The sequence below is a fragment of the Ochotona princeps genome, chromosome 9 (genome assembly GCF_030435755.1).
Source record: "Ochotona princeps isolate mOchPri1 chromosome 9, mOchPri1.hap1, whole genome shotgun sequence".
NCBI classification, from domain to species: domain Eukaryota; kingdom Metazoa; phylum Chordata; class Mammalia; order Lagomorpha; family Ochotonidae; genus Ochotona; species Ochotona princeps.
In genome coordinates this window covers 2,355,197-2,371,056 of record NC_080840.1, presented here as the reverse complement: position 1 = coordinate 2,371,056, position 15,860 = coordinate 2,355,197, and the positions used below count along the sequence as shown (strand labels likewise).

At 53.9% G+C, this 15,860-nt stretch overlaps 1 protein-coding gene across 1 annotated transcript in view; it reads right to left on the bottom strand.

The window, feature by feature from the left end:
• The window catches only part of COL22A1 (collagen type XXII alpha 1 chain), a 200,587-nt gene that overhangs the window by 122,986 nt on the left and 61,741 nt on the right, over nt 1-15,860 (bottom strand). Inside the window, exons 13-18 of the mRNA XM_058668448.1 lie at nt 14,183-14,236; nt 13,312-13,365; nt 12,442-12,495; nt 10,900-10,944; nt 3,634-3,687; nt 2,702-2,746 (exon numbers count right to left, since the gene is read on the bottom strand). Of these exons, the coding sequence (XP_058524431.1) occupies nt 2,702-2,746; nt 3,634-3,687; nt 10,900-10,944; nt 12,442-12,495; nt 13,312-13,365; nt 14,183-14,236 (306 nt within the window). The remainder of the gene's footprint in view (nt 1-2,701; nt 2,747-3,633; nt 3,688-10,899; nt 10,945-12,441; nt 12,496-13,311; nt 13,366-14,182; nt 14,237-15,860) is intronic.

Sequence of the window (15,860 nt, the reverse complement as noted above, 5' to 3'; positions counted from 1 at the left end):
CCTATACACCCACCAACTCGTCTCTTTGTAGAGTTACCAGGAGACATTGTGAGCTGTAATATAAGTAAGTTTGCATGTGGGCTTATAGAGTGCTGTATGTGATTGAATAATAAATGTTTAGAGTTTCAAACTGCTTTTTTATTGATGGCTTGCATCACTACTACATTTTATCATCTTGTGATTGCATTTATTAATACACAAAATGAGCTTTTGGTAAGTTATGAGATCCATTAGCACCAGTCGTGATCACTGGCAGCTCACATTATGAGATCAAATGTTCTGAGATGTTAATGCCTGAGTATAGCTAACATCCTAGCGTCCCTAACAATTGCACATTCCTAGCCCACAGTCATGAGGCCTTCTGTCTGCCTGGCCTGTTTCTAATGATTTGCTTTCTTTGCTTATGATCTTACCTTCCTACCCTAGAGATGAAGAATCTGACACACTGATTTGTCACCCATTCAAGGTCAAAAACCTAGTAAGTAACAGCATCAAAAGTATTTTCTAGAACGATTTTCTTTCCTCTATCTCGGCGATGTGTTCACAATGACCTATTTGAAAGCCTTGTGATAGGAGGCTCTAGAAGAACTCCCGCCCAGGAGTCCCTGCCCCTGGGATTCACCACTGGGACTACTGCTTCTGGCACAGCATCAAGGATCATCTATGCAGCTAACAGCAGCACAAAGCACAGTCGCGACTTCCCAGCTGAGGCCATAAAGATGGCCACGGATTCGGCTGGGGCCTCTGCTCAGCCCAGCATTAGCCTCTCAGCGTCCACTGTGGGAGAGACCATGTCCACACTGTGAGCAGTGCTGCAGAGAAGTCCTTGCAACAAGAAGGCAGGACTGCTGTATAGCGGAGTCCAGGGGGCTGGCCAGCGACCCCAAGGGACCCTTGAGAGGCTGACGCCCAGCTGATCACTTAACCTGGGCAGGGCCCTGAGCTGGAGCTGTGTAGGCACACTCTTACTGGGCCCCTGCTCTCAAACCCATCGAGGGCCACACACGGCTGCTGTTCAGTCAGAAGGGTTCAGGATGACTTGGGGCACAGCCAGAGATCAGGATACGGCCATGGAGTCAGTCCACTAAGATTACTAACAAGGCCTTAAAAGCAGCGCCTCTGCTATCTAACTAACTCTACAGGCCAGTATTGGAAGGACAAGCCACCAGGAACATTAGGCCTATGTTCACACCAGCACACTATGAAACCATAGACAAGATACCTTGCTTTCTGGGTTTCTGACTCATGTTAAGGAATGAGAATGTGCAGAAAGCATCGATGGTTGCAGTGACCTCACTGAGGGCGGTGTGGTCCCTTAGACCCACCACAGCAATGGCTCTCAGACTGGGATCACACACACCCCATCCCCTGGGCAGCACTGCCTTCCTAATTACTCCACCAAACACCCTAGAGTAACACCTGGTCTTCACCCCATCCTCCTGCTAATGATTCAGCAGGGAAGGTGTTGGAATGAGTCTAAAAGTGAGGCAGAAGGTCAGAACTGAAAACACACATGATGGCACGCACACACACGCACACACAGCCGTGTGCACACACACATGCACACAGACATGCACACACGGGCAGCAGGAGAGTTGTTGCACACATATACACTCCAAGGAACTTCCCTCTTAACAAACTGAAACGAACTTCTTTGGGAAGCTCACAAGCCCTGCCAAGGCACTGCCAAGATGTACTGAAATCCTGACACCAAGTTATACAGCACTGCAAACCTAAGTACTCTCAGAACACCTGCACAGAGAGATGAGGGCTCTGCGGTGTGTGGAAGCCATCAACCTTCTCCAGGCCTCACTCCTTGGCTGGGCAGTGTCTGGCCTGGGCAGTCTACTTACTTATTTATTCTGTGTGCCTGTCTCCCTGCAGGCAGAACCAGGAAGGCCTTTTGCTTCTCCTTTATTCTGAGCAAGTGCTGGGAATGAGCGTGAGCCAAGACAATGACCTTCACTTCAACAGCACAGCGAGTGGCTCCAAGCAGAAGCCGGCAGCAGAGCACCCTGCTCCTGGCAGAGCTGCATCCCTCCCCAGTGACCTCCAACCTCATGTCCACAGTCTGCCTTCCCAGGGGCCTGTCCGGAGTGCACCAGGAGCAGGCCTGACTGGCGGTATCCTTGTCAGCATCACACCTTCTCCTTCTCCAGGACCCTGAGTGCCTTGGAGTTTCTATTCTAACAAGAATGTAGCAATTGGCAAAGATCTATCCTGCAGTTAGTTAGATTGAGGCACAGAGATCCCAGGCAACAATGTATTCAGTTACGCCTTGTTGAGGAGGTCCCAAAAACTGGGGACCGAAATGCTGACACACAAATGGAATGTTGTTTGAGAGACCTAGTGATTTGCAGGGGTATTGCTCTGCTTTCTTTTCTGAATCTCAGAATGTCAGAGAAGGAGGAGCAAGGACTGGTGAGATGACATTCGTATGTGTTCCTGAGTCCAACAAGCGCTTTAAGGTGCATGTCACGCAATGGGGGCTTGGGTTCTCTTGTGATTGAATCTTAATCTTAAAGGTAAGAAAACAAAATAAAGCAGGCCAGGTAGAGATCTCGTCTGACTTTCCAACGCTCAGCTCAGCACCCGCTGGGAGCTCAGTGTGTCCAGATTCCCCAGCTCAGGACCCTCCCTCTGGGCCTGATGGATTCAGGGGCGAGCCCTGCCCCGGCTATAGCTGCTCAACTTGGCTTACCTTCTCTCCCGGGGGCCCCGCCACACCAGGAAGGCCAGGTCTTCCCTGGGGAAAGAAAGCAGGGTGGATTAAGGGGAGTATGAGGGACACTGTGGTACTCAGTGGTGGGTAAGAAACAGGGCACAGGGCAGTTGTGGCCTGAGTGTGGGCTGGCTCTTCTGATAAAGCAGAGGTCCCTTTAGGCCAGACTTTCTAGACAGTGCTTCCTCATCTATGGAGGCTTCCTCTGTACAGCCATACTGGGACTAAAGGGCAGGTGGCACACTCTGAGAGAGCAAGCAGCCCTCTGCTCTGTGACGGGAGGGCAGAGAGACCATGGCAAGAAGTATGAGCAGCCAACACATAACTGAGATCTACTTGGAGCCCGGGGGTGCAGTTGGTGAACCTTGATGCGGTCATGGGCACCCGGGGGGCTGGCGCTTCAGGTGGTGGGAAAGGCAGCCCGGCTAGAGCTTGCACCAGTGTTGCCCCAGGGAGATCCAGGACCCTGAGAGCTGGAGTCAGGGGGGGGGCACACTGAAGCACCCCTTCTCACCCATGTCCCCACACAGAAGGAAGCCTTCTCCATGTGGCAGTAATGAGCCAGTCGGGGGGCCCTGGCTCTGGCTGTCTCCACACCGGATGTATTCCAGCAAGCACTGGGCTGAATCTAACCCTGCACTCCGAGCACGTGGGTGTTGCAAATGCTTCTGACACAGATCACAGTGGACAGGTGCACACTACGATGGCCTGCACGGTAACCCAACCCTCGACTCAAGGACTCCAAGGGCACCTTTGGTGGGACCCTCTGACTCTAGAGTTTCACGAGGTCACATCTGGCCAGACAGCTGAGCAGAGCGCAAGCTGGGGTCAGGCTCTGCAGAGCTTAGTGTCGGGACAAGCCATTCTTGTCTCTGGCCAAAGCCAGCCCACCTGCACCCTCACCCACCTACCTGCTCTCCGGCCTCCCCAGGCTTCCCAGGGAATCCATCCAGGCCTCGCTCCCCCTGGCAAGAGAAGGAAATTGAAATAAGGAAGACTGAGCAGTGACCACAGGGAGAGCTGACTGAACATTCGGGGGCCACTGTCATGGGAGGGAGCGCAGGGGCGTGCCAACTGCCTGAGAGTTCAACAATGCCTGCTCCAGGCAAAGAAATGCAGGAGGAACACACACACACACACACACACACACTCTCATCCCTCAGCTGTGGAGTTGATGTGTGATGAAGGTCGAGGAGCAGAGGCCAAAGGTCGGAGATATCCTGGTTACATCCCGCTTTCATTTTACACGCGTGTCTAACTGATGGCTGTGCGGTGAACATTTTGCACCACACCTCATAGCCTCACATCATGGCTCATCGTGGGGATTACACATGGGAAAAGGAATGGGTGGATTCAGTCCATCATGCGGCTTAGCAAACTGCAGGTGCACGTTACACATCATCCATGTATTCATTCATTATGTCTGAGCACCTGCTTCTTCCAGCATTTGGAAGCACTCATTGCCTCTGCACCATGGATGGAGACAACCCAGGACCAAGGCATGGGGTGACACAGATACCCATGCCAGATTTTGGCTCTGGGCTACACAGGGTCCCAGGGTCTCCTGCACCAAGGCCCTCACACATCAGTAGGCAAGCCGCATGGGGAGGTAACATGGCTCCAGTGTCCTTGGATGGAAACCAACACAGCTTCTTCCTTGGACTTCCGGTTCACCGCCCTCTCCTTGTGTCCCCAAAGGCTCAGCTCCAATGCCTTCTGCTTGCCCTTCCAGCAGGCACTCCATCCTGCTCCAGCGCCATCTCTGTGCCATCTCCCTGCCAGCCCTGGGTTCAGTCTGCATTTCTCAGGAGGTCCCTAGCTTTGTCTGATCTTCTCAGTCCTGTGCTCAGTCGAGGCTCTCCAGGCAGCCCCACACAGCCTCCTCTGAATGCCGGAAAGCTGCTGTGTGACAAACACTTCAGCTCCTAATCCTCAAAGGTTCCCCCTCCCCCTCGTTCTTCTCCTCCTTCCTCCCTCTGGAGGGTGTGGCTCAAGGAAGGCATTTCTCTCCCAGTGCCTACAACATCTGGGTTCTCTGCCTGTGGTTGTTGCTTTGTTCTGGTCTTGGGCAGGGTCCCCTGGATGCTGCCTCTGTGTGCCCCAGCCCTCCCCATCCCAGGGTTAGATGTGACCCTCCTCTACTCCCAGAAACTGCCAGCTCCCTGGGGACTGGGTCTCTCCCTTAGCCTAAGGCAGCGAAGGATGCTGCCCAGGTCAGGCAGTTCCCTAGGGAGGACCAATCGACTCAGACAGCCCCAGTGCAGAGCAGTACCCAGGTATTGCTGGTGACCTCATGCCACAGGATGGTTGGCACCAGGGCCGCCCCACAACTGCCTCAGCATCACCACTGCCTCTGGGCTGCTACACGTGGCATCTGTGACCTTCACCACATACAACTCTCTTTCAGCAATTGTCCAGAATTGCATGCTAATGTAATATCAGTGACCTGTGACTATTAGAAAGTGTAATTACTGGGGGTATCACTTGGGCATAGTAGGTAAAGCTGCCACCTGTAACACTGCCTTCTCCATGGGCACCAGTTCAAGCCCTGACTACTCTACTCCCAAACCACCTCCATGCTAACGGACCTGGGAAAACAGTGGAAAATGGCCCAAGTCCTTGGGCTCCTGCAGCCAAGTAGGAGACCTGGAAGAAGCTTCTGGTTCCTAGCTTCAGCCTGTGGCCATTGGGGAGTAAACCAGTAGATGAAAAATTCACTCCCGCAACCCACCCCTCTGTTAACTTTGCCTTTCAAAAAGAACTCTTCCATACATTCAGGGGCTTGGAGACAGTCACCCTAGCCTGTCACTTCCTCTTTTCCAAACCCTGCAGGCATGACCAGTTTGAGGGCTCAAAGCAAGTAAACAAGCTGAGGTCTGGAATGCAAAGCCACATGCCCCAGCTGGGCACCAGCACCAATAGTCCTGACCCCCAGTTGCCATCTGCTTCTCTGACCCCACAAGTCTAAACAAGGACCCCTGGGCGGCCCATTGGACCCTTACTTTGCTCCCTGTGGTGGCTGAAGGATGCAGAGCCGGGGACTCCCAGCACCCACATACATAGATCAGAAACCCCCATAGCCTGAGGGCATGCCCGGGGCAGCGTCACATGATGAGGTCACCACTAACTTCTGGTCTAGTGTTCTCTGTTTTGTTAAGGTCTCTCCATTTATTTGAAACAGTGTGTTACAGACAGCAAGACAGACAGACGACAGAGCTGGTGATCTTTCATCCACTGGTTCACTGCCCAAGCGACCACAATGGCTGTAGCTCAAACAGGCCCAAGTCAGGAGCCTGGAAATTCTCTCCTCCCTGGTGGTTACAGGGGCCCAAATACTTGGGCAATGTGTGCTGCTTTCCCAGGCACATAGCAGCAAGCTGGATTGCAAGCGGAGCAGCTGGGACTGTGACTGGCGCTACGTGGGAATCCAGTGTGACAGGTGCTGACCTTACCCACCACGGTGCGCCATGTTGGCTCTTGAGCTCCTTCCTGCAGCAGCTCCCCACCTGCTGAACCCTGTCACTCCCACAGTGCTCACAGCAAGGGGCATGCTGGCTGGCCCAACTTACATATTCTGCCTGAAACACGGGGCTCTGCCCAGTGCCCAGATTTCTGTATCTCATTTCTTTGCACCGGCACGACAAGACGAGACTTGGGGGTGGGCACAACAGCCAAGATTTCTCCAACCTGCAGCTCAGCAGCCAGCACATGGAGGGGCACCATGCAGACATACTGGGGTAGCAAAACATTGAGCCAGTGCAGGAGCTGAGAGAGAAAAGGGAATGAGAGGCCAGGAGAGGGAAGGAAGCAAGCTGGGAGAGGGGGAGGAGTGGGGGAGGACAGAGCCAGAGACAGAAAGGGAGAGAGGCAGTGAGTGACCAAGACCCAGGAGAATGAGAGAGAGATTGCTGAACAGATCCAGAGATGAGGGGCAGAGGGGAAGTGCAGGCAGCAGCATGCCAGCTCAGCCAGGGTGGCAGCAACAGGGCAGATTCAGAGCTGAGTCACCGCACTGCCTGGCACTGGGCTGCTCTGTGACACCTGCCCTGGTCTGGATGGTGACGGGCAGCACCGTGAGGGTGGTCAGGGCCATGAAGTGGGGCTGAGCCTTGGGATTCAGCTCAATCCCATCCCTGCATGTTGGACTACCTCAGGACAGGAAGCGCTCGTGCCTCGGTTTTCCCACCTAGGTGGCCATCATAAGAAGGTTTCAAGAAAAAAAATCAGTGGAAACCAAACATTTTTAAAAATCAAGTTCATTTTGGGAGCAAACCAGATTGAAATCCATACATCTTGTATGTATCCAAACAAGCTGCTGTGAGGAGCAGGGTAGGGAACCGGCAGCAGCAGGGTAGGTACCACTGCAGGGGGATGGTTCGTACAGTCCACCTTGGTTAAGCAGAACCAGAACCAAGGGCACAGAGCAGGAGAAGTGAAGACAAACTGGGACCAGCAAGAGGGGCGGGAAGGACAGAAGTGGGGAGAAGGATCCGAGCTGAAACAAGAGCCCCTCACCCATGCTCTAATCCATCCACACCTGCGTGAGCTGCCACCGCTCAGAGGCCGCCCACTCTGGGCTCAGCTGCCTCTCTGGGCTGGAGAATGGGATGGACTGCAGGCTCCAGGGGCTCCCCTGGTTATTGTGTCCTGATTGAACAGGGGGTGGGTCTGCACAAAACCACAGTGCAGTTGGCCTTGCTCCCCTGGTGCTTAGTGCTAAATCAGGCCCAGGGGTCCCCATGCAGGCCCACTTGCTGCAGTTATCAATCTCTGACAGCAGGGGGAGCCTGTGCTCCACTTAAAGCTTAAACTTTTTTTTTCCTGCCTGCCCTTGACATTCATTTCTGATACAGTTGCTGCTGGTCTGACATTTATTGTGGGAAGGGGCTGTGGAGGTGTCTCTCCCTCTTCTTCCATATGCACAGGACAGACCTCATCTACCATCACTATGACATTAGAAACCAAGAAGTCGGCTGTAGTCCCACCTTGTAGCCCCAGGAAGCAGGGCAGGCTGGGGTCCCTCCAGTAACAGCCTCCTGACCCTCGTCCAGCCTCCTCCTACATGCACCCTTCACCACACAGTCTCCTGGCACCCTCTTCATAGGCATCGCTCCGCTGCCCACCCTGTTCCCTACATGGTCTTCCCATAACAAGTCTTGCCACCGTCTGGCCCCCAGACCCTGAGGGCTCTGCTCCTGCGGGATCAGACACGGCCATCCAGGGTCATTGGCACCGGCTGTCCTGCTCAGCCAGAAGCTGCCCTGAGAGCCTCTTTGCTGCCGCCGAGCATTAGAAGGCGGCACAGGTGGCAGGGAGGGTGTGTGGGGGGAGATTCAGGGAAGTCCTCCTCCTTCCTCACTAATTCCATGACCTCTGACATGGACATAGCAACTATGAACTTGTGGGTTGAGCAAGGGTGTACAGGTACGGTAAGCTTTCAAGGAAAGCACCTGCATCAGGTGTTTCACAGTCCCTGTGGACCTGGAGTACCATGATACTCGGAAATGAACCAGCGCGTGTCCCCAATCAGCAATGCGATGGTTCCCACCGGAACACACGTGAGTGAGCCCTTGTTGTATTCCAAGCACATGGTGTGGCCTCAGCACAAGCAGATGAACAAGTTTACTGCCACTCTGCAAGGACAACATGCTCTCTGTCAGCATGAGAATCACTCCAAGAAAGATGAGCCCAGGCCCATCAAGAGGGGAGAGGTGGCAGTCTTGTGAGCTGGGCATCACCCTGGCCACCAAGCCCATGCTGGGCACACGACCCAATGGCGCCTACTCCCAGGGACTCCAGGAAGAGTGAATCAGCACGCATTTCCTGTGACCCCTCATGGCAGGGAAAGCCAGCCCACAAGGAGCAGCTTGGGGCCCTTGCTCTACCACAGGAAGCTGGTGAGCTCTCATCTCAGACTCCCTGGCTGTGCAAGCAAGAGTGTTCCCTGTTGGTCCTGAGTCCGGACCAGATGTGATCACACAGACTCCGGGCAGGAATGCAGCATTTCTGGACAGGACTTGAGTCCTACTGAAGGGTTCTACCAAGCTGCCAGCATCACTTGGGGGGCAAACAGCCGAGCCAGGGCATTGCACATGCACACAGAAGGTCTCCTAGAACACAAGAGGAACCAGCATCGGGTGTCCGTGCCAGGGATGCATTGCACACTCCACTTCTGCTTCCTCGTCTCACTTGCCTCCCAGTGAGCTTGAGGCAAGACAGCCAGCTTTCCGGGGACCACCCCGACTCCAGGTACGGCCCTCACATTCCCACAGTGGGCAGGGAAGCAGCCACGGACAGGAGATACAAGTGAGAAGATAGCTGCCTACCCCTCAAAACCCTCCAAGGCCTAGAGAGCTGCCAGTCCTAATGATGGACATTGAGGGCAGAGGAAGGCATTGTGTGAAAGCTATACCTATTAAAGTTCAAACAGTGGAGATTAAGCAAACACACCTAACACCAGCCCCTGCCTCTCTTAGTCATATGAGCGACCAATGACAGCTTCAGAGTCACAGACAAGCTCCGTTTGCTGGACCAGTGATCTGACCTGTGCTAAGACAAAGAACCCTGAGGGGATTTCACAAGGCTACAGCTATGCGAAAGTCCCCCGGAGCAGCAACCAGGGGATGGGCACATGGGTTACAAGTTGTTTACAGAGGTGAGGGGAAGCAGGGCATTCATTCACTCAGTCCTGCCATTCTGCAGTAGCAGCACAGAGCAGACCAGAAGACACACCGCCCAGAGCCCGTGGCACTGGATGAAAGGCATCAGGCCTGCCAGGGTGAATCCTACAGAAAACCTGCCCCGGGCTGGCAGTCGACATCAGGATGCAGACTTCTCAATACACTGAAATAAAAGAAAATGGCTTCAAAACGAAACATCTCTACAGTTCTAGAAGAAGGAGCACCACGAAGGCGTCGTGGGTGAAGCTATCGCCTGCAATGTTAGTATCCCTAGGGGCACAGTTCATGACCTGGCTGCTCTACCACTACTACTGCTTTTGTTAAAATTTATTTGTTTTACTTGAAAGTCAGTGTTACACAGAGAGATAGAAAGACAGAGAACGTACATCCAAATGGTTGAGACTGCGAGAGCTGGGTTGATCCAAAGCTGGAAGCCAGGAGATTCTTTCACGTCCCACACACGGGCTCAGGGACCAAAAGCCTTGGTCCATTCTTTGCTGCCTTTTTGGGCTACTCGCAGGGAGCAGGATCAGGAGCGGAGCAGTTGGGTTGGCTCGATGCCCATATGGACACCAGTGTTACGGCAGAGGACTGGTTGGCTGCATCACCATGTCAGGCCCCACTCCACCTCTGATCGAGTCCTCTGCTACTGCAATGGCTTACGGAAAATAGCGGAGGATGGCCCAGGGGCGTGGGCCCCTGCCTTCCACGCAGGAGACCCATGCTGAAGCTGTTGGCGTCCACCTGTTCAGCCCAGGCCAGTGTGGCTATCTAGGGAGTGAATCAGCACAAGGAAGACCTCGCTTTCTGCGTGTCTCTATAACTCAAATCTTTAAAAACAAACTAGGGTGAGAAGACAGGACAGAGCCACCTCTGACAGGTGTGACAGGGCTCAGGGTAGGAGGCCATGGGACACCTGGCCCCAGTCCTTCAGAACACAAACAATGGTCCCCGCCATTGCTGGGAAGGGTGCTACCCATCTGAACCCTGAGTAGCTTCTGGCATCAACACACATGCACGAACGTGACTGTAAAGTTCCTGTTACACCCTGATACGCAGAGGTGTCGGCTTCTGTGCGAATCAGCCCTGAGAACCTGAGCTGACACCCAAATGCGGGCCACCCATGCCGCTGCTGTCACCACCAGCACCCCACTTCTGCCTGCAAGTAAGAGAAGTCACAGAACCGGAAGCGAGGCGCGAATTTGCTGCCATTCGTTTCCATCCAGGGCTCACCTCAAACTTCTCTGGGCTGGACATCTCTCTGCCCTCGCCCTGGCAGGGAGGACTGTGGCCCTGCAGGCGCAGGGACCAGGGCCTCCCTCACACGGCTGACATATAGAGAGGGAGTGGACACACTTTCTGCACCTGCCTTCATCCAAGACACACCGACACTCATGCAGGTGTGCACCGGTACACATGTGTACACGCAGCAGCACGCAGGGGTCGGGGCCCCAGCTACCCCCTTCTCTTGTGAGACCAGGCGTAGACGGTACCTACCTTTTGTCCTGGCTTTCCCTTTTCCCCTCGTTCTCCTTGCAGACCCTGGTGGAAGACAGAGAGCCGTGATACAGGACCCAGTCAGAGGCCCGGCCTGCAGAGGTGGTGGTCGTAAACACCACCCCCCTCCATGACGTAACCTGTATTCCTCACCTCGGCCTGAGGGGCTGAACCAGGCATCCTCCAGGACAAGGACTGGGGTGTCCGGGGCCATCATGATTGTGGACTATAGAAAGGGTCCCCCCCCAAACTCCAACCCTTGTGAGCCACATCTCCCACCTCCTACAGGTGAGGGAGGGCGACTGTCCATCCTGTATCCTTCCCCCTCTCCTCCAGGTCAGCTTCCAAATCCCAGGCTGGGAGCTCCTGCCCCTGCGTGCGTGACTTAGGAGTGAACACCACCCAAGAAGGCGTGGGGTCGCCTCTGAGTCCCTCATCTAGATACCATCCCTCCCACCCTCCCCTCTCCAGACACTGTGCAGCCTTCTATGACATGTTTTCTGCCTCCCCTCAGGAGAGTGAAAGGGGACCCAGAGTCTAGACCAGAACTTGCCACCTTGAACAAAATATAACACACGTTTGTTAAATGAATTGATGATGATAAGCAACTGTGCCCATCACATGGCTGGCACTGGTATCCAGCAGTTTTGCCCAACCTTAATGCACCACATTTTGCTGGGAAGGATGGAATGAGTACATGGCCTGGCTGCTGCCAGTACTCTCTGGGCACAGTGCTGCCCAGGCAGACCACACCAGAACTCACTAAAGGAAGCACAACTGCTCTGGGAGAGCCCTGCAGGAGACGCTGGGCGTGTCCAGGTTACTGTGTGTCATCACTGTGTACTCCCCTCTTGTTTCTGGATATGACAGGCACTGCCTGCACCTCGCAATAACAACCCGAAGAGAGAACAGGGTTGAAGCTGCAGGTGCTGTCCTCAACAGCAGAGGGTCAGCAGGTGAGTGGACACTCACAGGCCCGACATCTGACCTCCTGCAATGAGATCAGAGGCTTCACACCCTCTCTCAGACTGTTTGTCTGTGTGCTCATATCTTTCCTGGGAAACAGCCTCAAGTCTTTCTCAAAGAGAATCAAGAGCAGAGAAGATGTTCTAGGAGCCAGCCTACTCTTACACACCACATCCTTGTCTTGTGTGCAGCTTCATTCAATGCTTGCCATGCGTCCAGCCCTGCCCCAAGGGCTGGGGCCACAACAGACTCCAGGAGAAAAGGGTTGGACAGGCAGTGGGCAAGTGTCAGCCACTCTCAGGGGCCTGCTGCAAGTGCACATCCCTGTGCTCTCCTCTGCTGCAGCATCTGGGAGTGTGGTCCCAGGGATTCATGTTTAGATTCATTCTCCAGGCCACTCTCACACACTACAGCACTTGAGAATTTCCAGTCTAACAAAGCAGAGACCAACACTTCCTCCGCATCGGGGAATTGCCCAACGGGGACTCATTGCAGAGGTGCGGTCAGAGAGCAGGGAGCCGCCCTGACCTTGGGGCAGGCGGTCAGAGCCCTTCTCACACCAGTGCTTCCACTTACAGGCGCTCCAACATGTCCCGGAGGTCCAGGGACTCCAGGCAGTCCTTGGGGTCCCTGCAGAGTGACACAGGCAGAAGGATGAGGATGCGGGAAAAAGGCAAGGCACCTCTGTGGCTCCCAGCCCACATCTCCTGGGCCACCCTTTGGCCTCTGCGGCTCTCCTCTCTGGAGAGCACCTATGGAGCCCTGGCCACAGCCAGATCACTGAGATTCAAGAGTATGTGCCCTGGGCCACCACCAGAGCAGCAGTAACAAGTCCTCCTGCTCGTGGTCCCTGCCCCTCAGCCTCCACGTGACCGGGCCTGGACACGCTCATAGCCTCCATAACAGGAGGACACTCCTGGGGCCTGTCACCCACACTTTGCCATGGGGCTGGTTCAGCCCTGGTGAAAACTGAGAGTTCGAGAGCCCGGGGTCCTCTGCTCCCCACAGCATGAATCCTACCATGGGAGCAGCCAGCACGTTCTACCTAAACAGAAGCAAACATTTTTTTCAGCCAAAACTATCACGACTTTCACGTCCATCCTGTTGCCATAACCAAAACACAGTACATACCCATGTGCATGTATTTATCACCTTGCTGATTTTAACAGACTGAGATTAGAAACCGTTTCCAGGTGCATCCATCAGAGGGAGGCTGTATAAATTACAACGCATCCCCCTCACAGAACATCAAGCATGGTTTAAGAGAATAGGTGGTGTATTCCTGTACTGATGAGCAATAATGTCTTCAATTTCTCTTTATGTGCAAAGGCTAAGTGACCAAGTATGACATAATACACTTTCCATGATTTAGGAAGAATTGCACAGAGATGTCCAGATGTGCACACTGGAACTTGGAGACACCGAGCAGGGTCAAGCAGCACTCACCCGCATGCCCACCTCTCCAGGCAGGCCCGGCTCCCCGAGTTGTCCTGGCTCGCCCTGCACACACAAAACAGCACCAGGTCAGAGCTGGCAGAGACAGGCCTAGGCCGCACCAGGCACCAGGCCCCTGCAGCTCAACACTCAGCTGAGGTGAAGGCTCCCTGGTTCCCCTTAGCTATTCTCCATGCCAACACAGCACCCTGTGTTAACTCTAGCTCCTGCTACCTGCTGCTGGGGACAGACATAACTGAACCTGCCCAGAGCATGGGAGAGGCCCAGCAGTGGCACCTGGTGATGCTGACCAGGAAGCGGCCACCTGGGCACTGAGAGCCCAGAGCCTGGGGATTTTCGGGCTGCAGATGTGTGGTGCTCCCAGACAGGTTCCTACAATAGCACCTGATCGTGCCTGACTGGAGGGGACAGTGAGGTGGAGCAGCCTGGCTCACTTGTTTCGGTTCTCAGTGGAGAAGAAGAGCTCCTTTCCTCTAGGGCGGAATGGCTGTGATGGAGCTCCCATTGAACTTGGGTTTCTGAAGCACGTGTCAATTCAAGCTATGAGGCTAGCCAGGCATTCCGCAGCAGGATACTGCTGGGGTTTCATCCAACTCCTGTAGCTAAGGGCCAGGAACTTGGCGGATGCCTCACCCTTCAAGGGTAGGTCCCACATCCAGACATTGGAGCTAAGAAGATTTCTGGTCAATCTGCTTCCCACTGTACTCAGGAGACACACCAACAGCTGGGCTGAGCACCAGGGACCAGGGAAGATCCTGGGACAGGGGAGATGCTCCAGCCCAGGCCTGGCCCTGGCATCAGCTGTCTGGGGCTCTGACCAGGAAGCCCCAACCAGTGCTGGAGTTCCAGGAACAGGACTCACTTTCATGCCTTTGCTGCCGTCTCTCCCGGGGGGTCCAGGCAGACCCAGGGAACCCTAGAGGAAGAGAAAGGGACCAGCCTGAGTCACGCATAAGGCGGTGCTGTTGGAGGGTGGAGGAGGGGAGAGATATAGGGCAGGAAGCCGTAGCCAAGGCTGTGCTGCACAACAGGCGATGCCTGCAGCTTGGTATCCTCTGGGGAGGAGGCAGTGAGTGCAGCTCCAGAGACCCACGTCAGCGAAATCCAATTCACGCATCACCCTCGTCATTTCAAGTAGACCATTCAAGCTTCTCTATGTCACCTGCAAACAGAACCTCCACACTCAAGGTACCCAGAGGACAACAGCAGATAACACATGTGGAATTCCCTGCGGAAGGTGAAGAAGAGGGCTTGGAAGAGCAGCACGGCCTGCCCCAAGCACGTGCAGGCAACTGTGACTCGGTATATAAGATCACTTCATGTCCCCACTCTGGCCTCTCTGCCCTCCCTGCCTTCCTCTCCCTCTCCGCTACAGACACTCCATGCCTCCATCTGGAATCCCACGGGAGGGCATCACTCAGGAGGAAATGAGCCACACACACACTCACTGGTCCATATCCAGAGCCCGAGTTAACCATGCTGTTGCCTGCCCAGGCAGGATGCAGAGAGCACAGCTGGTTCTCTTGCTCGAGTGGGTCATTACCACCAGGGATCCTTTCAAAATGTCGGCAGACTCACTGCGGCATTGCGGAGGGACAACGCTGGTGTCATTCACTTGGCAGGAAACACCGTCATCTCCTTATGGGGAGTTTTGGGGTTCTCTGTACAGTGGTCTGCTGGGTCCGTGCAGTGGGTGGGGATGACACAAAGGTGTGAAGAGAACAGCTCCCCTGTTTGGCAGGGCCCAGGGGAGCTTCCAGCTGTTTGGCAGGGCCCAGGGGAGCTTCCAGCTGTTTGGCAGGGCCCGGCGGATATCTCTCTGACCACCTTGACACAGTTTCACCCCCCTTTTTGTATGGACACTCAAGCACCCTGCTAAGAATTCTGTAATCTATTCAGACATTGTTTTTTGCCCCTGTGAGATGGCTTTTGCAACCAATGTGAGCTTGAGAGTTAATGTTATTGATAATGTTCTGGTGAGTGGGCCTTTAACTGCACACAGGAGTACAACTAAGCCATGCTGCTTCTGGATACCATATTGTGTGCCTACCCGTTGCCCTGGAATCTGACCCAGACATACAGCATGCCTTCTGGGAAACGGCTTGATAAGAATTTTACAAACTAATGGAAGTGATGGGAGTATGAACAGAAACTGCTATGACAAAAAATAGAGTTACAGAGACCTTAAAGGTTAGCCTGACCTTGCAACTCTTTAGAGCATAGAAAATGTAGTTGTTTTAGCTGCTTTCATAATTTCTTAACTAGAGGAAATACAGGGCGATTTTATTAACATCATAGAGATATACTTTGGATTATTGCTTGATTGTTTATGAGGTTGTAGGGGGGATTTAATGTTTGAAAGTTTTTGTCTTGGATCTTTATTTTTTTCTCTCTTTTGTTGTATTTCTCCCACTAAGTGATAGATCAGTTGTAAAAATAAAATGTAGTAGGAATGTTTTACTGATTAGTAGGCAACCATCTGTGCCTTGGCCTTGGAGTTCTGGCTGTCACCTAATGGCTACTTCTGCAGAATGAATAAT